The sequence below is a fragment of the Lithobates pipiens genome, unplaced genomic scaffold (genome assembly GCF_037356315.1).
Source record: "Lithobates pipiens isolate NorthernLeopardFrog02 unplaced genomic scaffold, aLitPip1_a1.2 Scaffold_16, whole genome shotgun sequence".
In the NCBI taxonomy this organism is placed as follows: domain Eukaryota; kingdom Metazoa; phylum Chordata; class Amphibia; order Anura; family Ranidae; genus Lithobates; species Lithobates pipiens.
In genome coordinates, this window is record NW_027507748.1 from 5,235,233 (window position 1) to 5,258,417 (window position 23,185).

At 47.9% G+C, this 23,185-nt stretch overlaps 1 protein-coding gene across 1 annotated transcript; it reads left to right on the forward strand.

Moving 5' to 3' along the window:
* The first annotated feature begins 688 nt into the window (after nucleotides 1–688).
* On the forward strand, nucleotides 689–22,843 carry LOC143981497 (uncharacterized). Its single transcript, XM_077479364.1, has 4 exons — nucleotides 689–743; nucleotides 15,811–16,149; nucleotides 18,326–18,577; nucleotides 22,357–22,843. Exons 1-4 carry the CDS (start codon nucleotides 689–691, stop codon nucleotides 22,548–22,550), a joined length of 840 nt encoding a protein of 279 aa, XP_077335490.1. The 3' UTR covers nucleotides 22,551–22,843.
* Nucleotides 22,844–23,185: the final 342 nt, after the last annotated feature.

A 23,185-nucleotide genomic window follows, 5' to 3' on the forward strand; every position in this document is an offset into this window, starting at 1 on the left:
GGTGTCAGTGGGAAGAATAGTGTCCCATCATTGGTGTCAGTGGGAGGAATAGTGTCCCATCATTGGTATCAGTGGGAAGAATAGTGCCCCATCATTGGTGTCAGTGGGAAGAATAGTGTCCCATCATTGGTATCAGTGGGAAGAATAGAGCACCATCATTGGAGTCAGTGGGAAGAATAGAGCCCCATCATTGGTGTCAGTGGGAGGAATAGTGTCCCCATCATTGGTATCAGTGGGAAGAATAGTGCCCCATCATTGGTGTCAGTGGGAAGAATAGTGCCCCATCTTTGGTGTCAGTGGGAGGAATAGTGCCCCATCTTTGGTGTCAGTGGGAGGAATAGTGCCCCATCATTGGTATCAGTGGGAGGAATAGTGCCCCATCATTGGTATCAGTGGGAGGAATAGTGCCCCATCATTGGTGTCAGTGGGAGGAATAGTGACATTTTTATTGAAACAAGAATTCATCTCAGGGAGAGAAATGAAAGCTTTTTGTAGCTGTTGTGTGATGGTGTAAATGTCTCGTCTCTCTATAATGTGCATAGAAAGGGGTCGAGTGATATTCTGCTACCTCTGTGCATGACATGTGGTTGTCCTGTAGACTCGTCCCCTTAGAAATGACCCAACCACATAGCTTCCTCTCTATACATTCTCTATCTGTGTCATTTGCTGCATGAGAGCCCCATTCACCATGAGATCTCAGACCGCTCTCCTCCTGCTCTGTGTCCTCCACCAAGCCTCTTCTGGTGAGTATAGACATTCCGGGATTTTCTAGGATTCTGAAGGGGTTGTCCAGTCCAGTCTTATATACATTGTATACTTTTATTGATCAGGGCTGTATATTACGGCTGTAACCATGGAGAATATTCTATTATATTAATAACTGAACCAGCCTGGAGAAGTATTTTATAGTTTGGAGTTTAAATAAAACCATCATCATTGGCATCATGACATCACTCCAAAGTAAACCATCATCATTGGCCAGCGCGTGATGACATCACTCCAAATGCATTGTATTGCAGAGCAGACATTGCGCAGTGCCAGCTCTTTGTTTCAATGGAACTTCTGGTCCGCTTTAGAACCAGAGCAGCAAACAAAATCTCTGTCCCTGTTCAGACCACAGTCTGGAGTTTGGGATTTGTCTATAGGTTGTCATTCCACCTCTTTTTCTGTGATTTGAAGTTCCCCATCAGTGATATGATCCTGAGATCATTGTGTCCTCTGCTGCAGAAATGTGCCGCTACAGAAACATCTGTTGGTAGTTGTGAATCTATGAAGGTTCCTTCCCTGGAGAAGTGTTCGTCCGGTCTCCCCAATCTATGATGGACCTCTGATAACAAAACTCCTCTTATCCCAACCCTGCAAAATGTGTGAAGCCCGTTTGGGTGCCATACATTCATAAAATCATCACCAGAATCATTAATAATTGATTACATTAACACTGAAAGAAAGCACAGAAGAAGTAGACATATTTATTGCACAGCTGGGTTGGGGATCTGATCAGTGATGGGTTGAGTGTAGAATGGGTTGGGGGTCTGATCAGTGATGGGTTGGGTGTAGGATGGGTTGGGGGTCTGATCAGTGATGGGTTGGGTGTAGGATGGGTTGGGGATCTGATCAGTGATGGGTTGTGGAACTGATCAGTGATGGGTTGGGGGTCTGATCAATGATGGGTTGGGTGTAGGATGGGTTGGGGATCTGATCAGTGAAGAGTTGGGTGTAGGATGGTTTGGGGGTCTGATCAGTGATGGGTTGGAGGTCTGATCAGTGATGGGTTGGGTGTAGGATGGGTTGGGGGTCTGGTAGGGATGAGATCAGTGGTGATGGGGGATGGGATCAGTAAGAGGCAAAGGTGGTGGTGGGAGAGGATGGCACCACCACCGCTGCCACCCCCCCAAGTACCACCGCAGCCTGCCACCCCCCAAGTACACCCCTGCTGCCACCCCCCAAGTACACCACCGCTGCCACCCCCCCAAGTACTGTACACCACCACCACTACCACCCCCCCCAAGTATACCACTGCTACCCCCTCAAGTACCACCGCTGAGACCCCTGTCACAGTTACTTTGCTGAGTAACGAATTGCTTTTCCAATGTAGTAACCGAGTTACTAACGCAATTACTTTTGGGGGGAAGTAATTTGTAACTTAAATATTTACTTTTTTAAAGTAAGATGACCAACACTGATAGGGGGTAGCAATGGTGGGGGGGGATATCTGGGGTGTAGAGGGGTCAGAGTGCTGGGGTATATCTGGGATGTAGATGGGTCAGAGTGCTGGGGGGATATCTGGGATATAGAGGGGTCAGAGTGCTGGGGGGATATCTGTGGTGTAGAGGGGTCAAAGTGCTGGGGGGATATCTGGGGTGTAGAGGGGTCAGAGTGCTGGGGGGATATCTGGGGTGTAGAGGGGTCAGAGTGCTGGGGTGATATCTGGAGTGTAGAGGGGTCAGAGTGCTGGGGGGATATCTGGAGTGTAGAGGGGTCAGAGTGCTGGGGTGATATCTGGGGTGTAGAGGGGTCAGAGTGCTGGGGGGATATCTGGGATGTAGAGGGGTCAGAGTGCTGGGGGGATATCTGGGGTGTAGAGGGATCACAGTGCTGAGAGGATATCTGGGGTGTAGAGGGGTCAGAATGCTGGGGGGATATCTGGGGTGTAGAGGGATCAGAGTGCTGAGAGGATATCTGGGGTGTAGAGGGGTCAGAATGCTGGGGGGATATCTGGGGTGTAGAGGGGTCAGAATGCTGGGTGGATATCTGGGATGTAGAGGGGTCAGAGTGCTGAGAGGATATCTGGGGTGTAGAGGGGTCAGAATGCTGGGTGGATATCTGGAGTGTAGAGGGGTCAGAGTGCTGGGGTGATATCTGGGGTGTAGAGGGGTCAGAGTGCTGGGGGGATATCTGGGATGTAGAGGGGTCAGAGTGCTGGGGGGATATCTGGGGTGTAGAGGGATCACAGTGCTGAGAGGATATCTGGGGTGTAGAGGGGTCAGAATGCTGGGGGGATATCTGGGGTGTAGAGGGATCAGAGTGCTGAGAGGATATCTGGGGTGTAGAGGGGTCAGAATGCTGGGGGGATATCTGGGGTGTAGAGGGGTCAGAATGCTGGGTGGATATCTGGGATGTAGAGGGGTCAGAGTGCTGAGAGGATATCTGGGGTGTAGAGGGGTCAGAATGCTGGGTGGATATCTGGGATGTAGAGGGGTCAGAGTGCTGGGGGGATATCTGGGGTGTAGAGGGGTCAGAGTGCTGGGGGGATATCTGGGGTGTAGAGGGGTCAGAGTGCTGGGGGGATATCTGGGGTGTAGAGGGGTCAGAGTGCTGGGGGGATATCTGGGGTGTAGAGGGATCACAGTGCTGGGGGGGGTATCACAGTGCTGGGGGGGTATCTGTGGTGTAGAGGGGTCACAGTGCTGGGGGGATATTTGGGGTGTAGAGGGGTCACAGCGCTGGGGGGATATCTGGGGTGTAGAGGGGTCACAGCGCTGGGGGGATATCTGGGGTGTAGAGGGGTCAGAGTGCTGGGGGATATCTGGGGTGTAGAGGGGTCACAGTGTTCGGGGGTAATTTATTTGGGGTTGGGAATCCAGGGGTGTGGAGGTGGTAAAAGGATAACAACGGTAGGGGAAACCTGGTGTGTGTGTGGGGGGGGGGGGGGGTGGGTGCAGTTAGGAGTGCTGGATGTATATAAGATGTAGAGGGGGGTTACAATGTTGGGGGTATCTGAGGTCCTGTCAGGCTGGATGGTGCCTCATGATTTGTATTGGCGGCCGTGTCTATACTTATTACAACTGTCCTGATCATCATTCTAGCAGATATATGATCTGCACAGGACAGCTTTGTTACTTTATATGGAGTATTTTCTTTCTTTGCTGTACAGAATGATTGTTCATGTAGTTAATGTGAAGCTCCGCTTGTCTGCCTCCCACCTACATGATGTCCGTTTACCTGCGCTGTCTCCATTGTAGGGGCCCCAGAGCATTACATTGCCCAGGGGCCCATGATGCTATTAAGATGGCCCTGCAATGTATTAATCAATAAAACCCACAAACACCAATGCTGCCTGTAAATAGAGATGGGCCGAACACCCTCCCTTGTTCGGTTCTCAGCAGAACTCCTGAACAGGGGAAAAGTTCTGCCCCAAACAGCAAACTCCATTGAAGTCTATGAGAGCCGAACGTGAGAAATCAAAAGTCCCCATTCTGAAGGCTTATATGCAAGTATAATACAAATATCAATAATATAATAATATATATATATATATTACTGATCCTATCGCTCAATGGAAAAACAACCAATATCTCTAAGAAAGCAGCTGTTATTAATCATAAGTCAAATCTACAAGTATATATATATATAGCGATAATATTTTAACCATAGTTTTCCCGGGACTCGCCGCCACTGCCTGTTAAACAATCCCAGTGGGGTAGCGGGGAGATTTAACTTGATGTAACTGGACACTAGGGATGAGCTTCGTGTTCGACTCGAACATTGGCTGTTCGGGCGTTCGGCGAATTCCGAACATTTGGGCCGTTCGCGTCAAAATTCGAGTGGCGCGCGCGGACCACAATGCACTGTGGTGACGCAGTGCATTGCTGGCTCATGATTGGCCAAGCATGCACTGTGACCCCGCATGCTTGGCCAATCGCAGCGCCAGCAGCGAGGAGAGCCATGATTGGCCACAGGCATCCTGCCTGTGGCCAATCATAGCTCAGGCTGTGTAGTGCACGCCCCACACTATATAAGGCCGCCTCTGAGGCGGCCTCGTGTAGTGTGTTAGCATCTGAAGCAGTGGGTGTTCTGTGTACCTTCAACACAGTTACACACCAATCGTTTTTGGCTGATTTCCTATCTTGCTGCTGTGTAGTGGTTGTTGTCTGTGCCCTGACCGCAGTATACACCACTATATTCACCTCACCTATATAGCTAGTGATCTAGCTTTAACCACTTAACAACTGCCCATTGCCGATTAACGGCTTCAGGGCGGTTGTTTAACTCAGAGAGGCCGTTAATTAACGGCCTCCCAGAATTCTGCTCTCGCGCGCCCCCTGGGGCGCGCACTCGAGAGCATCCGTGACAGCCGGGTCCATAGCTCATAGCGGCCGTTTACCACGTGATCGCTCCGTCAAATGACGGAGTGATCACTTGTAAACAAACCAGCGTCATGTTATGACGCCGGTTCCTCCCTCCCCTCTCTGTACCGATCGGTACAGCGGAGGGGAAAGAGATCGGTGTCAGCAGCGATGTGGGCTGCATCTGCAGTGCCCACATCGCTGCTCACCGAATTTAACCCCTCAATTCCCTGCCAATACTCTGCAGTACCCTGCCATTACTCTGCAGTACCCTGCCATTACTCTGCAGTACCCTGCCATTACTCTGCAGTACCCCGCCATTACTCTGCAGTACCCTGCCATTACTCTGCAGTACCCCGCCATTACTCTGCAGTACCCTGCCATTGCTCTGCAGTACCCCGCCATTACTCTGCAGTACCCCGCCATTACTCTGCAGTACCCCGCCATTACTCTGCAGTACCCCGCCATTACTCTGCAGTACCCTGCCATTACTCTGCAGTGCAGTACCCTGCCATTACTCTGCAGTACCCTGCCATTACTCTGGAGTACCCCCCAATACTCTGCAGTACCCTGCTATTACTCTGTAGTACCCCGCCAATACCCCGCCAATACTCTGCAATACCCTGCCATAAATTGCCATACCCAGCCATACTCGGAGATACCCAGCCATACTCGGTGATACCCTGAAATACCCAGCCATAGACGCCCCCCACCCCTCACCGCCCTCCGGTGCTTCTACCAACTCGCCAGTACGATGAAAGCCAGAATCTTTTTTTTATTTTTTATTTCAGGCTTCCCAGCCTAGAGGTGAGATGTGGGGTCATATTGACCCCCAGATTTCACTGTAAAGAGGACCTGTCACCCCATATTCCTATTACAAGGGATGTTTACATTCCTTGTAATAGGAATAAAAGTGATCAAAAATATATTTTTGGGGAAAAAAATTTCAAACTAAAATAAATAAAGTAAAATGAACAATAAAAAAAAAAAAAAATTTTTAAAGCGCCCATGTCCCCATGTGCTCGCATGCAGAAGCGAACGCATGCGTAAGCCCCGCCCACATATGAAAACGGTGTTCAAACCACACATGTGAGGTATCGCCGAGAATGTTAGAGCGAGAGCAATAATTCTAGTCCTAGACCTCCTCTGCAACTCAAAACATGTAACCAGTAAAAATAAATTTAAAGCGTCGCCTATGGGGATTTTTTAAGTAGCGACGTTTGGCGCCATTCCACGGGCATGTGCAATTTTGAAGAGTGACATGTTTGATATCTATTTACTCAGCATAACTTCATCTTTCACTTTATGCAAACATTGGGCTAACTTTACTGTTTTTTTTGTTTGTTTTTTAAGCACAAAACTGTTTTTTCCCCAAAAAAAACGCGTTTGAAAAATTGCTGTGCAAATACCGTGTGAGATAAAAATTTGCAACGACCACCATTGTATTCTCCAGGGTCTTTGCTAAAAAAAAAAATATATATATATATATAATGTTTTGGGGTTCTCTGTAATTTTCTAGCAAATAAATGATGATTTTTACATGTAGGAGAGAAATGTCAGAATTGTCCTGGGTGCTCCAAAACGCCTGATGGCGCTCCCTGCATGTTGGGCCTCTGTATGTGGCCACGCTGTGTAAAAGTCTCACACATGTAGTATCGCCGTACTCGGGAGTAATAGCAGAATGTGTTTTGGGGTGTAATTTGTGGTATGCATATGCTGTGTGTGAGAAATAACCTGATAATATGACAATTTTGTGAAAAAAAAAAAAAAAAAGGAAATAGGCCGTCAGTACTTCAGGTGTGATCAATTTTTAGATATTGGCACCATAGCTTGTGGACTCTATAACTTTCACAAAGACCAAATAATATCCACCAATTTGTACTTATTTTTACCAAAGATATGTAGTAGTATGAATTTTGGCCAAAATTTATGAAGAAAAAATTACTAATCTGCTAAATTTTATAACAGAAATGAAGAAAAATTCATTTTTTCGCAGAATTTTCGGTCTTTTTTCTTTTATAGCACAAAAAATAAAAAAACTGAGAGGTGATTAAATACCACCAAAAGAAAGCTCTATTTGTGTGAAAAAAAGGACAAACATTTCCTATAGGTCCAGTGTTGCATGACTGAGTAATTGTCATTCAAAATGTGAGAGCACCAAAAGCTGAAAATTGGTCTGGTTATTAAGGGTGTTTAAGTGCCCAGTGGTCAAGTGGTTAATAATAGAGCTTGCAGTCAGTAGTGTTAGGAGATAGTGCGTGCTGTCTGCGTGCTCTGTACCCAGTACATACCGCTATAATATAGGGCAGGCCCCTACTTTCAAACATCCAACTTACAAACATCTCCTACTTGCAAACGCAAGGAGACAGCAGCAAGTGAGATGAAAAAAGATGGACGACAAAACAAATTATACAGGGGTGATAACCCTTCCCTATGTTTTCCAAAAAGCTTAAAAATAGTTTTTTTGACTGGAGCTACACTTTAAAAATGTACCGGTTGAAAATTACAAACAGATTCAACTTAACACAACAAACCTACACAGTCCCTGTCTTGTTTGCACCGCCTGTATACTGCTGTTCTGAGTATATAGGGCCTGGGGGCCACACGCATTTCCTTTTTTTAATATGGGTACAGGGTTCCCCTTAATATGCGTACAAGACCCAAATAGGCTGGTAATGGGCAGGGAGGGCTACCCATGCCATTTTTCTCAATGATTTTCAACCATATTGCAGGAACCAGATATAACATTAAAACCGCAAGCAGTTTTAAATGGTGTTATTTCCGTTTAATGTCATTTTGTGCAGGGACTGTTCTAAACACGGGAAACACGTGGCACTTCACAGGCATACTACAGACACCCCCCAGGCACCATATTTAAAGGAATATTTCACCTTTTTTTTCACTTTAATCGTCATTAAAATCAGTGCTCCCGCCAAAACGGCAGTTTTTAAAACTTTTTTTTGCATTGACCCATGTCCCCTGAGGCAGGAGCCAGGTCCCCAAACCCTTTTTAGGACACTATCTTGCATATTAGCCGTTAAAATTAGCACTTTCCATTTCGAACGTTCGAGTCCCACAGACTTCAATGGGGTTCTAACGTTCGTAACGAACGCGGGGGTCGTTCGCAAGTTCTGGTGCGAACCGAACCGGGGGGTGTTCGGCTCATCCCTACTGGACACGTATGATTGATAGTTTATGGAAAGAGTCAAGTGTTTACATTGTAAGCAGTTTTTAAATTGTGTGTGGAGTGCGATTGATCTATTAAACAGATCACACTATGGATCTTCTTGTGTTTGTGTTTTTCACATGACCTATTGGATTATAAATGAGATTGTGGTGAAAGTGAGCCTTCAGCTGAGGAATAATTTGATGAGCACTTACCTTTATCCATTCTCCGACAACCTGTTTGAGCAACACAAGTGGTGATCTGTGAAGTGCCGATATTAACCCTTGAGGGGGTAAGTGGACAACCAAAGGGGGTCACATGGAGCACAAGGTTTTTTCTGCCGGTTTGGTGTGGTGTAGACTCGCCGAAAGGATTTCCTATAAAGTCTGGGGGTTTCTGAGCACTTCCCGCACTTTATGAATTACGGTCTTGGGGACTTTATGAACTAAATGTCTCTTTTTTTAACTGTATAAGTTTTAGCAGTGTGTATGAAATTTTATCACACAGATTTTTTTATTAATTTGTTAATTATTAGCACTGTTAATATAGTAATGCTGTTTATGACTATGGTTAAAATATTATCGCTATATATATATATTTGTAGATTTGACTTATATGCAAGCAATTGGCCATAAAAAGGTGTATGGGGGTCCGGATCCTGCCCTGGGGGACATGTATCAATGCAATTTTTTTAAAGTGATTTTTTTTTCAGGAGCAGGGAATTTAATGATGCTCAAAGTGCAACAATAAAAATTTAAAATTCCTTTAAATACAGTGCCAGGGGTCCCCTTAGTCTGCCTGTAAAGTGGTGCATCTCTACCCTGTATAGAGCCTGCTGCAGCAAAACTGACATTTTATAAAGAAAATAACAAGTCAAATCACATTCAACTTGAATCGCATTTATAATTGCCGTCAGACGGCTATAGAAAAAAATGGCTTGGGGGCCCCCCAAAATCCATAGCAGACCCTTATCCATGTTGATGGGGACAAGGGTCTCTTCCCCACAACCCTGGGCTGTGATTGTGGGGGTCTGCCAAGTGGCCACACCCTTACCTGCCTCAAAGCACCCACCCCCCCATGTTGTGGCCCCCATGTGGCCTGGTATGATTCAGGGGGGGTGCTAACTCGCCCCCCCTTTCCTGACCTGCCAGGCTGCATTCTTGGATAAGGGCCTGGTATGGACTGGGGGGGACCCCTACACCATTTTTTTTTTTACAATTTTTTTTACTGGCAAATGTTTTTTAAACATGTAGCTGTCAGTGCGGAAGCCCATTGACAGCTGACAACTCATTGGTGGAGTTGGGATGGTCCTCTTTATACTGTACAGAAATGTCTATCACACTGCAACTCCAACACCTTTGGGCTTTCTTTTACCTCAGAAATAAATGCCACTAGTGATGGACGAATTTCCGACGGGACGTTTCGCGGCCGATAGTTCGCGAACCGGAACGTTTGCGGCGGGCCCCATTGACTTCAATGGGAGGCGAACTTCGCAAACCTATAGGTCAAATTTGCAGCCACAAAATAATTATTAGCTGTGCACACATAGTCCCACCACATGGCCAATGACATAACACATGTATGAGGTGAATCTGGGATTGACAACTACAAGCATTCTTTTTTTATATGGGAAATTGTTGTGACAATTCAGGACTGTGGAGCGCATGAAGGCAATGGAGGAGAGGGAAGGTCAGGGACCAGGGTAGGCAAAGAAGAGGGTGCAGGAGATGATCACCAGCAGCGTGACATACAGCAATGACACCTGCACCGTGATAGAGTCATCTGACAACAGCACCGTGATAGAGAGCACTGACATCAGCAGCATGACATAAAGCACTCACACCAGCACCGTGATATACAGCACTGACAGCAGCACTGTGATAGAGAGCACTGACATCAGCAGCGTGACATACAGCAATGACACCAGCACCGTGATATACAGCACTGACAGCAGCACCGTGATAGAGAGCACTGACATCAGCACTGTGACATAAAGCACTCACACCAGCACCGTGATATACAGCACTGACAGCAGCACCGTGACAGAGAGCACTGACATCAGCACCGTGATATATAGCACTGACACCTGCACCGTAAGCAGCCCCAGGAGGAAGTCAGCATAGCACAGGGATGGTGGGAGCCCCTCATAATGAGCATAGCACAGGGATGATGGGAGCCCCTCATAATAAGCAGCCCCAGGAGGATGTCAGCGTAGCACAGGGATGGTGGGAGCCCCTCATAATAAGCAGCCCCAGGAGTAAGTCAGCACAGCACAGGGATGGTGGGAGCCCCTCATAATGAGCATAGCACAGGGATGGTGGGAGCACCTCAAAATATGCACAGCAGAGGTACAGCCCCAGGAGGAAGTCAGCACAGCACAGGGATGGTGGGAGCCCCTCATAATGAGCATAGCACAGGGATGGTGGGAGCCCCTCATAATGAGCATAGCACAGGGATGGTGGGAGCCCCTCATAATGAGCATAGCACAGGGATGGTGGGAGCACCTTAAAATATGCACAGCACAGGTACAGCCCCAGGAGGAAGTCAGCACAGCACAGGGATGGTGGGAGCCCCTCATAATAAGCAGCCCCAGTAGAAATATGACACCGCTCAACCCCTTCAAAGAGGAGGGTACGGGCATATAGTACGGTGTGCTTTTTTCGGACAAGGAAGTGAGCCAAATGAAGAAAGAAGGTCTGTGTGCTTGATTAAAAAAATTGTTTATAGACATATACATGGTCTACTGGTCACATGTGTTGAATTCCTCCGAGATCCATGCCTCATTCATTTTTAGAAATGTGAGGTAGTTAACACTGTCGTGAGCTAGGCGAGTACGCTTATCAGTCACGATCCCCCCTGCTGCGCTGAACGTCCTTTCAGACAGGACACTGAATGAGGGGCAAGCCAACAGTTCCATTGCAAATTGGGCAAGCTCTGGCCAGAGGTCAAGCCTGCCCACCCAGTAGTCCAGGGGTTCATCACTCCTCAGAGCGTCCACATCAGCCGTTAACCCGATGTAGTCGGACACCTGACAGTCTAGGCGTTCCCTGATGCTGGATCCGGATGACACCTGTCGATGGGTCGGCTGAAAGAATGACCTCATATCCGAAGTCACCAACACATCTTCAAACCGGCCTCTTCTTGCAGGCGCTGTTGGATTGGTACCCGCAACTCCTTCTCTGGGAGTGGGAATTGCTCCTCTGCCAGCGCACGCAAAAGCAGAATGCAGCATTTCTCGAAGCACGGCCTGGAAGTGCTGCATTCTGACAGCCCTCTGTGATGGCGGTAACATTTCCGCCATTTTGTGTTTGTACTGGGGGTCTTAGTATTTTGCCACCCAGTACTGGTCCTTGACCCTTATGCTTTTTATACGGGGGTCCCTATTAAAACACTGGAGCATGAAGGCCCCCATTTGCACTAAAGTGGAAGCGGTGTGGTGGCCTGGCTCCTGCTCATCATCCAGGATAATGTCGTCCTCTTCATTCTCCTCTCCCCATCCACGCACAACAGGGATCCCAGAAAGGTTTAAAGCATGCTCTTCTTGCTCCTCCTCATCCGCCCCGGCACCATCCTCCTCTGACTCCTCTTCAGACTCCTGTTGTTGACTTGTCTCAGATAGAGTAGCCCCCCCTGGGAATTCATCCAGCATTGCGACTTCCTCATCTTCCCGCTCCTGCTCCTCCACAGCTTGATCAATGACACGACGCAATGCACGCTCCATAAAGAAGGCATAAGGTACCGTGTCACTGATGGCGCCATGGCTGCGACTGACCAGTTTGGTGAACTCCTCAAATGGGTGCAGAAGTCTGCATGCGTTGTGCATGAGCAGCCACTGGCGCGGTGAAAAAAAACCCAGCTCCCCAGAACCTGTTCTGCCGCAGAGTTCATACAGGTAGACGTTAATTGCACGTTTCTGCTGGAGCAGCCTATCAAGCACATAGAAGGTTGAGTTCCATCGCGTCGGGCAATCGCAAATAAGACGTCTGACCGGCAGATTGTGTCGCCGCTGAATGTCAGCAAGGCGAGCCATGGCCGTGTAAGATCTTCTGAAATGGGCCGAGATTTTCCTTGCCTGCCGCAAGATGTCCTGGACCCCAGGGTATTTGACAACGAATCGCTGCACGACCAAGTTTAAGACGTGTGCCATGCATGGCACGTGCGTGATTTTGCCCTGTTTCAATGCGCTAAGCAGATTGGCACCGTTGTCACACACCACTTTACCAACTGTCAAATTGAGCGGTGTTAGCCACTGATCTGCCTGTGAACGCAAAGCTGAAAGGAGTGCCGGGCCAGTGTGGCTCTTGGCTTCCAGGCACAACAGACGCAGCACGGCATGGCAACGTCTCATCTGGCATGTCGAATAGGTTCTGGGGAGCTTGGGTGGTGCAGCGGAAGAGACGCTAGCAGCGGAAAAGGAGGAGTCAGCTGAGGAGGAGAGGGAGGAGGATGGAGTAGGAGGAGGAGGAGAAGAAGAGTCAGGCCTGCATGCAATCCGTGGCGGTAAAACCAAATCTACACGGGTGCCACGGGTTACATGCTTGACGGCCGTCAGAAGGTTCACCCAGTGGGCAGTAAAAGTGATATACCTTCTCTGCCCGTGTTTGCTAGACCACGTGTCTGTGGTCAGATGTATCTTGGCACCGACACTGTGTGCCAGAGATACATTCACTTGCCGCTGAACATGGCCATATAGCTCTGGGATGCCCTTCTCTGAGAAATACTTCCTTCCTGGGACCTTCCATTGTGGTGTTCCAATGGCCACAAATTTGCGAAAGGCCTCCGAGTCCACCAGTTTATATGGCAGTAGTTGGCGGGCTATGAGTTCTGACAAGCCAGCCGTCAACCGCTGGGCAAAAGGGTTATCCGGCGTCATCATTTTTTTACGCTCGAACATTAGGCCCACGGAAGCCTGCCTTTTTGCAGAAAAACGTGAGCTTGGCGTGATGGAAGGTGGAGTGGAGGACAATTGTGAGGAGAGAGGAGAAGTAGAAGACGAGGTTGGACGGTGAGAGCCTGCAGTGTGGCTTTGTGTGTTCCGTTGCTCCCACTGGGCTCGGTGATGGCTGCTCATGTGCCTTCTTAAGGCGGTCGTCCCTAGGTGAGTGTTGGGCTTACCGTGACTAATGCGTTGACTGCAAAGATTGCAGATGGCAACGCTATTGTCAGCAGCGGACACGTTAAAAAAAGCCCACACTGCGGAGCCATGTGCCGGTGTCCTGGGAGCGCCAGATGTGACCGCACATGGTCGATGACTCGCTCCTGATACATTTGCAGTCTGCTTTGTCCCTCCTGTGCAATGTAAGTTATTCCTGCTTCTCCTCCCTATCTGCTGGTCCATATCTCCCTCTGAACTCCCCTCCTCTTCCTCTCTTGTGGGCACCCACGTGACATCACTAGACACGTCATCATCAACGTCACCTTCCCCACCGCTATAAGTAGAGATCTCGGAGTAGGCAGCAACACCGGGGACCAACCTCCTCCTTGGGCTGATCTGGGTACTGTCGTCAGACTGCTGAGTAGCGGTTGTTGCTACCTCCTCTTCCTGATCCAATACCAAGAGTGGCTGTGCATCAGAAATGTCCTCTTGATATGGATCGGAAAATAATTCCTGTGACTCATAGGAAGGTATGTGGTGGTGGTGGGGGTGTTGTTGGTGGGGGTGTTGTTGGTGGTAGTGTCTTTGGGGGTGCACATAGCAGAGAATGAAGAAGAGGGTGCAGATCGAGAGGATGAGGAGGGTGCAGAAGAGTAAGGCTGAGTGAGCCATTCAACCAAGTCTGGTGCGTCCTTTAAAGTAATTGAACGCACCTTCTGCAACTTCCCACTTTGGCTCAAGGCTGGTGCTCCTGCCCTACCCCTACCACCCCTGCAGAAGGGCCTGCCTCTTCCTCTGCCTGTCATTTTTTAAATCACCCTGTGACAAAACTCTTAGTCCCTATACCGCTGAAGGACTGCTGCAGTATAGGGCAGCGGTCAGCAGTGGTGCACCTCAACCCTATGTATTGTGGACCGATAGCGGTCCTTACAGAACAGCAGACTGTACCGCACTCAACCCTATGTACTGTAGCACCCTTCACCAAGTTACCAGTCCTTATAAGGACCTTTGTGGACCAAGCAGGTTGTGTGTGACTGATTAGCAGACTGTATGTCAGTCCCTATACCGCTGAAGGACTGCTGCAGTATAGGGCAGCGGTCAGCAGTGGTGCACCTCAACCCTATGTATTGTGGACCGATAGCGGTCCTTACAGAACAGCAGACTGTACCTCACTCAACCCTATGTACTGTAGTACCCTTAACCAAGTTACCCGTCCTTATAAGGACCTTTGTGGACCAAGTAGGTTGTGTGTGACTGATTAGCAGACTGTACGTCAGTCCCTATACTGCTGAAGGACTGCTGCAGTATAGGGCAGCGGTCAGCAGTGGTGCACCTCAACCCTATGTATTGTGGACCGATAGCGGTCCTTACAGAACAGCAGACTGTACCTCACTCAACCCTATGTACTGTAGCACCCTTAACCAAGTTACCAGTCCTTATAAGGACCTTTGTGGACCAAGTAGGTTGTGTGTGACTGATTAGCAGACTGTACGTCAGTCCCTATACTGCTGAAGGACTGCTGCAGTATAGGGCAGCGGTCAGCAGTGGTGCACCTCAACCCTATGTATTGTGGACCGATAGCGGTCCTTACAGAACAGCAGACTGTACCGCACTCAACCCTATGTACTGTAGCACCCTAGACAGACCAAGTTACCAGTCCTGATAAAGAGCTTTGTGGAACAAGTGAGTTGTGACTGATTAGCAGACTGCAGCAGAAGGGCAGCAGTCAAGTATAATATTCTTTCTATGTTTGGAAGAAAGAATATTATACGTGTACAAGCCTATTACCATACCACTGATACCAGTCCTGAAAAGAACCTTTGTGGAACTAATAGTAACAGCAAGTCTTTAAACTGACCCTCACTGCCTGACACACTGCTTCCTTCCTGTCCCTATACAAACTGGCAAAACAGAGGAGACTGGAACAATTAGTGGTTACTGGAATAGCTCTTTTGTGGACCTGATAGTAACAGCTAATGATGATGATGATGATGATGACTAATCTGGCTGTCCCTAAAATAGCAGCAGACACAGCGCTCTGTCCCTTTCTCTAAACTGACAAAAGACACTCAGGCTGCTGCAACAATCAGTAGCACAGCAAACCTATATACACCTAACACCTATACCAGTCCTGAAAAGAACTTTTGTGTACCAAATAGCTAGTGGTTTATCTCTCCCTACTCCACACAGCAACCTTTCCCTATAGTGACAGAAGAAAGAATGTAAAATGGCCGCCGGATCGGGTCTATTTATAAGTTAGGGGGAATGTCCAAGTGTCCATGTGCTGTCATGTCTCAATTGGCTGTCCTGTACCCCATGATGGATGTGTCATCATAGGTCAAAGTCCTTTAACACATTAAACACGAAAGTCCGCCGGGCGAACGGCGCCAATAGTCGAGCGAACGGCCGAAATTCGCCGCGAAACGACCGCCGGGCGAACCGTTCGGCCATCACTAACTGGGATCTGTATTCTGTCTGTGCAGGAAATGTCCAGGAGGAAATATTCACGCGGCCGGGATCTGACCTTCTCATCCCCATCAGAATCCATCTCACCCTCAACCATCCAGATACAAGGAGATGTGACCGGATTGATTGGCATTATAATGACCCAACCGGACATTATTACATCACAATACAGGAACATGGGGGATGTAGACTGAGGAAATCTCACCACGTCCCCTCCCCCAATACAAGATTATCAGAGAATGGAAGTCTCATCATATCCAATGTGACTCCGGAGAATGACGGTAGATACAGTGTGGATATATACAATTCTACAGGACACCGTATACAGACAGATGATTACATCGTCCATGTAGAAGGTAAGTCCACCCAACCCCCACCCTCAGTCCTAGCAGTGTCCTCCCCGCTCCGTGTCTTTATATACATCGTCCATGTAGAAGGTAAGTCCATCCAACCCCCACCCCCAGTCCTAGCAGTGTCCTTCCCCCTCCGTGTCTTTATATACACCGTCCATGTAGAAGGTAAGTCCACCCAACCCCTACCCCCAGTCCTAGCAGTGTCCTCCCCGCTCCGTGTCTTTATATACACCGTCCATGTAGAAGGTAAGTCCATCCAACCCCCACCCCCAGTCTAAGCAGTGTCCTCCCCGCTCCGTGTCTTTATATACACCGTCCATGTAGAAGGTAAGTCCATCCAACCCCCACCCCCAGTCTTAGCAGTGTCCTCCCCGCTCCGTGTCTTTATATACACCGTCCATGTAGAAGGTAAGTCCATCCAACCCCCACCTCCAGTCCTAGCAGTGTCCTCCCCGCTCCGTGTATTTATATACACCGTCCATGTAGAAGGTAAGTCCATCCAACCCCCACCCCCAGTCCTAGCAGTGTCCTCCCCGCTCTGTGTCTTTATATACACCGTCCATGTAGAAGGTAAGTCCATCCAACCCCCACCCCCAGTCCTAGCAGTGTCCTCCCCGCTCTGTGTCTTTATATACACCGTCCATGTAGAAGGTAAGTGCATCCAACCCCCACCCCCAGTCCTAGCAGTGTCCTCACCGCTCCGTGTCTTTATATACACCGTCCATGTAGAAGGTAAGTCCACCCAACCCCCACCCCCAGTCCTAGCAGTGTCCTCACCGCTCCGTGTCTTTATATACACCGTCCATGTAGAAGGTAAGTCCACCCAACCCCCACCCCCAGTCCTAGCAGTGTCCTCCCCGCTCCGTGTCTTTATATACACCGTCCATGTAGAAGGTAAGTCCACCCAACCCCCACCCCCAGTCCTAGCAGTGTCCTCACCGCTCCGTGTCTTTATATACACCGTCCATGTAGAAGGTAAGTCCACCCAACCCCCACCCCCAGTCCTAGCAGTGTCCTCCCCGCTCCGTGTCTTTATATACACCGTCCATGTAGAAGGTAAGTGCATCCAACCCCCACCTCCAGTCCTAGCAGTGTCCTCCCCGCTCCGTGTCTTTATATACACCGTCCATGTAGAAGGTAAGTCCACCCAACCCCCACCCCCAGTCCTAGCAGTGTCCTCCCCGCTCCGTGTCTTTATATACACCGTCCATGTAGAAGGTAAGTCCATCCAACCCCCACCCCCAGTCCTAGCAGTGTCCCCCCCGCTCCGTGTCTTTATATACACCGTCCATGTAGAAGGTAAGTCCATCCAACCCCCACCTCCAGTCCTAGCAATGTCCTCCCCGCTCCGTGTCTTTATATACACCATCCATGTAGAAGGTAAGTACATCCAACCCCCACCCCCAGTCCTAGCAGTGTCCTCCCCGCTCCGTGTCTTTATATACACCGTCCATGTAGAAGGCAAGTCCATCCAACCCCCACCCCCAGTCCTAGCAGTGTCCTCCCCGCTCCGTGTCTTTATATATACCGTCCATGTAGAAGGCAAGTCCATCCAACCCCCAACCCCAGTCCTAGCAGTGTCCTCCCCGCTCCGTGTCTTTATCTCCATACATTATATAGTAGAAGATCTGGGAGAGACGTATGTACAATGTCCTCTGATTACTGCCCCATCCTCACCATTCCCTGTGGAGTCACATCTGCAGTGCTCAGCCCTCCTGAAGTTGCTGTGATCTGAACTGTGCTGTGCCTTCTGCTCGGGGTCCCCATGTGGTAGATGTGACCATTGATGGCGGGGGGGGGGGGTGACAGATCCCCAATGGAGGGCGGAGCTTATGCCAACAGCAGCCAATCAGGTGTCACCTCTTATAAAAGAGTCGTCTCTAATAGGAGTTTCTGTCATATTTCAGGTTGTCAGTAATATAATGAGCTTCTTCTGTAGATTCTAAATAAGTAAATAAAAGTTGTGGGGGTGACAACCCTGATGGGGGTCACATGACTGAAGAAAATGGGTGTCATGTTAGTGGGGGGATTTAGTGTTGGGGGAGGGGTGCACACAGACACAATCTATCTCCTCCAGTCTCCAGGAAGATGTCTGCACACCTGATTATAGGTAAGGATGGGGGAGGGGCATGCTGTGTATATATTGGATCTGATCAATGGAAATGATTGTCTCTCTCAGTTCCAGTATCGGTTCCGCTCCTCCATGTCTCATGTCTCCGGAATGGCAGCGCTGAGATCTCCTGCAGGGTGGAGGAGGGGACTAAGCCGAATATCCATCTATCTGTGATTGGAGAATCCCAGGAGAGATATTCCGCATCCACCAATAACATTACAGCCATTGTGGAGTCACCGGGGCCCTGGAACATCACCTGTACTGTGGAGAATGAGGTCAGCCGGTCGGAGGAGAGCAGAGCCGGGGTCACCTGTCCAGGTGAGGAGAGATCAGAAGTGGATGGAGAAATGTCTGTAGATGACAATATAAAGAGATTTTTTTCTGAGAGACCAGGTGTAGATACCCCCCTCCTTCCGAGTCACCCCTTGTCTCCGCCCCCTACCCACCTCCAGACACCGTCCCTTGGCTCCACCCCCTACCAGCCAGCAACAGTAGATCCCTCCCAGTAACAACAGATCCCCCACAACAAAATAGCCCCCAGTAACAATAGATCTCCACCAGCAACAATTGAGCTCCCAGTGGCCAGCAACAATACACCTCTCCCTCCCAGCAACATAAGACCCCACAGCAACAACAGACCCCCCATTAGCAACAATAAACCTCCCAGCTATAAAAGATCCACCCAAAAAACAATAGATCCCCTGTGACAATAGACCCCCCCAGCAGACAGCAACAATAGACCCTCCAACACACCCCAACCCCCCTTCCATTACACACATTCAGTGCTGGAGGTTCCCAGAACTGCGCTCCCCCTGAATAAAATCCCTGACAATATATATTTGTCTGCAATCCAGTAAATGAGATTTATATCAATAAAAAGGTTCTTTGTATCCAATCTGGGAAATACAACCAACCCCTCCCCCGTCTCCACTCTTCATTGAAATTCTGTTTTCTTTAAGTTTCAGGTCATCAAGTTATCTGTAGAGAAAGTAAATTTATAAATAATCATCTAATTCACCATCTCCATCCATAAAGGAAATTGTATTTAATTGTCTGAGATAAAGAAGTAGAGATCTCTATCGATATATCAATCCTTTGGGTTCATCATATTCAATAAAGTGTCTCATTAGGTGGATTTACTAAAGAAGTTGAACATCTTCACTTTGTACAATGAATTCCACTTCTCTTAGTGATTGGGTATAAGGAAATATCCTGTCTTTTTATTTTTTCCTTGCACATCTTTACTTCATTCGCTAAGCTCATTTAAAATGTACCTTGTAGAGTGAATATTCTCTACTCCCTTACTAAATCAGCTCCTCCATGCCTCCCCCACCATGTTCCTTTTTTTCGTGCCCCCCCCCCCCCACCCCGTTTTCCTCACCATATCTCCTCCACAATGTCCTCTCCACTGTGTTTCCTCCATCAGGTCTCCTCCACCATGTCCCCTCCACATTATCACCTCAACCATGTCCCTCCAACATATCTCCTCTACCACATCTTCTCCACTGTGTCTTCTCCTTCATGTCTCCTTCAGGTTGTCTCTTCAACCATGTTCCTCTATCGTGTCTTCTCCATTATGCCTCCCTTAGTGCTTTCAAGAGTTGTTCTTCATGTCCTAAAAGGTGGTTTTGATGATATGGAGATAAGAGCGCTCCCCATGGTGGTGTAGAGATAAAGCACTTCAGATCAGCATAGGTTGGGAGCTAGAGCTAGAGATATTCGGTGCACCCATACCTCCAGAGGGGATAGGTGTACACAGTGTATTACGTCTAAGCCGTGAGTGTTTTCCATTCCAGATATATGAGGTTATGATATTTTGGAGTTTCTTGTGTTGCACTTGAAGGAAGGGAAGGGGGTCCTTCTAAAGGTGTAAGGTATATGTGGAAGTCGGTACATCTTAGATGGGACAATTTGACCTGCCCATGATGCTTGAGTATAACGGGGGTCTAGTATTGTTTTAAGAGGTGGTTAGAGAAATTGAGAGAGATTAGTTGAGAAGAGGGAGAGATTAGCTGAATACCCAGGTAAGAAAGGGAAGAATTAGGGGTCCATGAGAAAGAGGTTAATTCTCTGTCTGGTAGCTGGATCTAGGTCCAGGGTGTGATGGAGTTCAGGTAAAGACATGACAGGGTCAGTGAGGGATATAATCACATCATCAGCGTAGAGGCCGATTTTATGCGAGTGATAACCGATTTCAATATCCGAGATAAGGGGATTAGTGGGAATGGATTGGTCCAGGGGCTCCATAATTAGGGCAAATATTAAGGTGGGAAGTGGACATCCCTGGCGTGCCCCATTGGTGATGTGGAAAGGGTCAGAAAGTATGCCTGATGTTATGACCCTAGCGCTGGGGGAAGAGTATAGCGATAAGATGGCTTTCATGATCGTTCCAGAGAAGCCAAATCTTTGGAAAATGTCTCTAAGGTACTTCCAGTCGTCTCTATCAAACACTTTCTATGCATCAAGGGAGATGAGCAGAGAAGGTGTTCGATGGTGCTCTGCCCATTACAATAGATCAATAAATCTCCTAGTGCCATCCGATGCTTGTCTGCCAGCCACAAAACCCACCTAATTGATATGTACTAAGGAGGGGATGATGTTGGAGAGTCGCATAGCTAGAAGTTTAGTGAATAGCTTGGTGTTGGTGTTCAGTAAGGAGAAGGGTCTGTAGCTGGTAGGATCATCATGTGGTGTGCCTGGTTTTGGAATGGTGGTGATAGTGGGTTGTAAGGATTCTGCAGGTATGGAGCCCGTAGAGGCGATATGGTTGAATGAATCATTTAAGTGAGGGGTAAGAATTTTGGAGAATAGTTTGTAGTACTTGTTACTAAAACCATCAGGCCCTGGGACCATATGAGGTGGAAGCGAAGCAATAGCTTTATCTACTCCTGATGGTGTGAAAGGGGATGAAAGAGAATGTATCTGGTCCTGTGGAAGTGAGGATAACTGCAAGTTATTTAAGAAGCTCTCAATATCAGCAAATGCAGGAGTTGGTGCCGTGGTGGAAGATGTGAGGTTGTATAGCTTGGCATAGAAAGAGAGAAATTGGTCAGCAATATCTTTAGGGTTGGTGTGTCGGGTGCCGGAATGATCAGTGAGATGGGGGATTTTGGCATGAGCCAATCTACGTTTAAGTTGCTTAGCTCCGGGTTTATTGTTCTGGGAATAAAATTGTAGACATAGACGTTTAAGGTGGAGATCAAAATTGGAATGGAGGTGTCACTAAGGGATTGTCTAGCGGTGCGGAGCTCAGAGAAAAGGAGAACAGAAATTGTGTAATCCAAAAGAAATATGAAAACACAGCTGGACAGACTGCCACTGAGAACCTAGAACAGAAACATATCACTTATCTAACAATAATTCTATACAATTAACACACAGCCATTTAGTCAAAAACACCTTACATAGAAAACTAAAGGAAAGAACACACCATGGTATCAGCAAACCCAATAAAACATAACCCACCATGCTGTATGTGGGACCCTGCTATGGCTTATAAGGTTTAACCCCTTGGTGCAAGCTACCGCCGGCCCTTTAAGGGGTTTGCTATTCTGGGAGGCGGGGCAGGGCTTTTGGCCACGTGACCACTGTGATTGGCTGTCATGGCGGCCACATGATCAGAAGTCTCCAGATTGCAAGGAGCGATTGGGAACTTTCACGGCACGCGCTTTCAGTACAGCACTGCTGGTTCTATTGCATGCAAATATGCGGCCGCTCGGAGCCAACTGGTTACACATAGAACAATGGCTGGTGACTCTCTCCCATAGTCATGTCCTCACTCGGCCCGCTGTCATTGAGTGATGATAATCTGACCTTCTTCTATCCTCCATGTTTACTGGATGAGTTATTAAATGGCTGGCTATGTCCTTATCAAGACAACCAGAATCTCTGCCCTGTTACCAGTGTGACTGTCCTGTTATACTAACAGAGATTTGGGGGGCGCACCCTAAAAGATGCATTAAAGATGGTGCAGCCCTATAATATTGTGTTCTGTCCTGTTATACTGACACTGCTGTACTGAAGATCTGACTGGATTTCATATCTAATATTTACTATTCTGTACAACTCTCTCATTGTACCCCATTATCTCCATTTAGGAGAAGTTTGGCCTGGGATACGTCACCTCCTGTCCCCCATTGCGGTCTTTGTCCTCTACACTGTTCTCCTCATCTTTATAGTCAATGACCTGAGGAAGATGAAGGATGAGAAGAATCGGAGTGAGAGGAAGACAAGGAGAAGGGATCAGATGGAGATGGAAATGGAACCAACTTACTATAATGACAGGAATTGAAACGTCTCCCCAGATTGTCAGCCTGGAAATTGTATGAGAACAAAGCACACCGTATGTAAAGAACTCCAACTGGGGAAACTTACAGGGCCACCAACTTCTCCAATTTCAGCTGATTCAGCAGGTATTGGTAGAAATGGGAGCCATCTAGGGCCAGCTTAAGTCTCCGGCTCAAAGTTGACAAGTGACTTGAAGGATTGGTGACCATTGGTGGCTGTATCTGAATGTTTTCTGATTTTATTTGTGCTTAGTCGTATTATTCAACAGCTACTTTTTTACTTTCTATATACAATATATTATTTTTTAGATGCAGATTTTGTTTCTTTTTATCTGACAACCACCTTAGAAGATACAGTAGATCTTTATTATTGATTAACATACGTATTATTTTTTTCTTGTGTATTCTCAATAAAATATTCTCATACCAACAATACCGACTTCTGGTTCAGTTCCACCTCCTTTCCATCTCATTTCCTTCCCCTAGGACTCATTGGTATACCACCCTGATAATCCCCCCACCTTCCTGACAATCACTAACAAAGATGAAGAGCTTTGACTGACCTGAGGAGACCACAATCTCTACTAGGAGAAGAGAGATGAGTAAAGTATCCAAATGTTGTCCTGATTGCAACTTACAA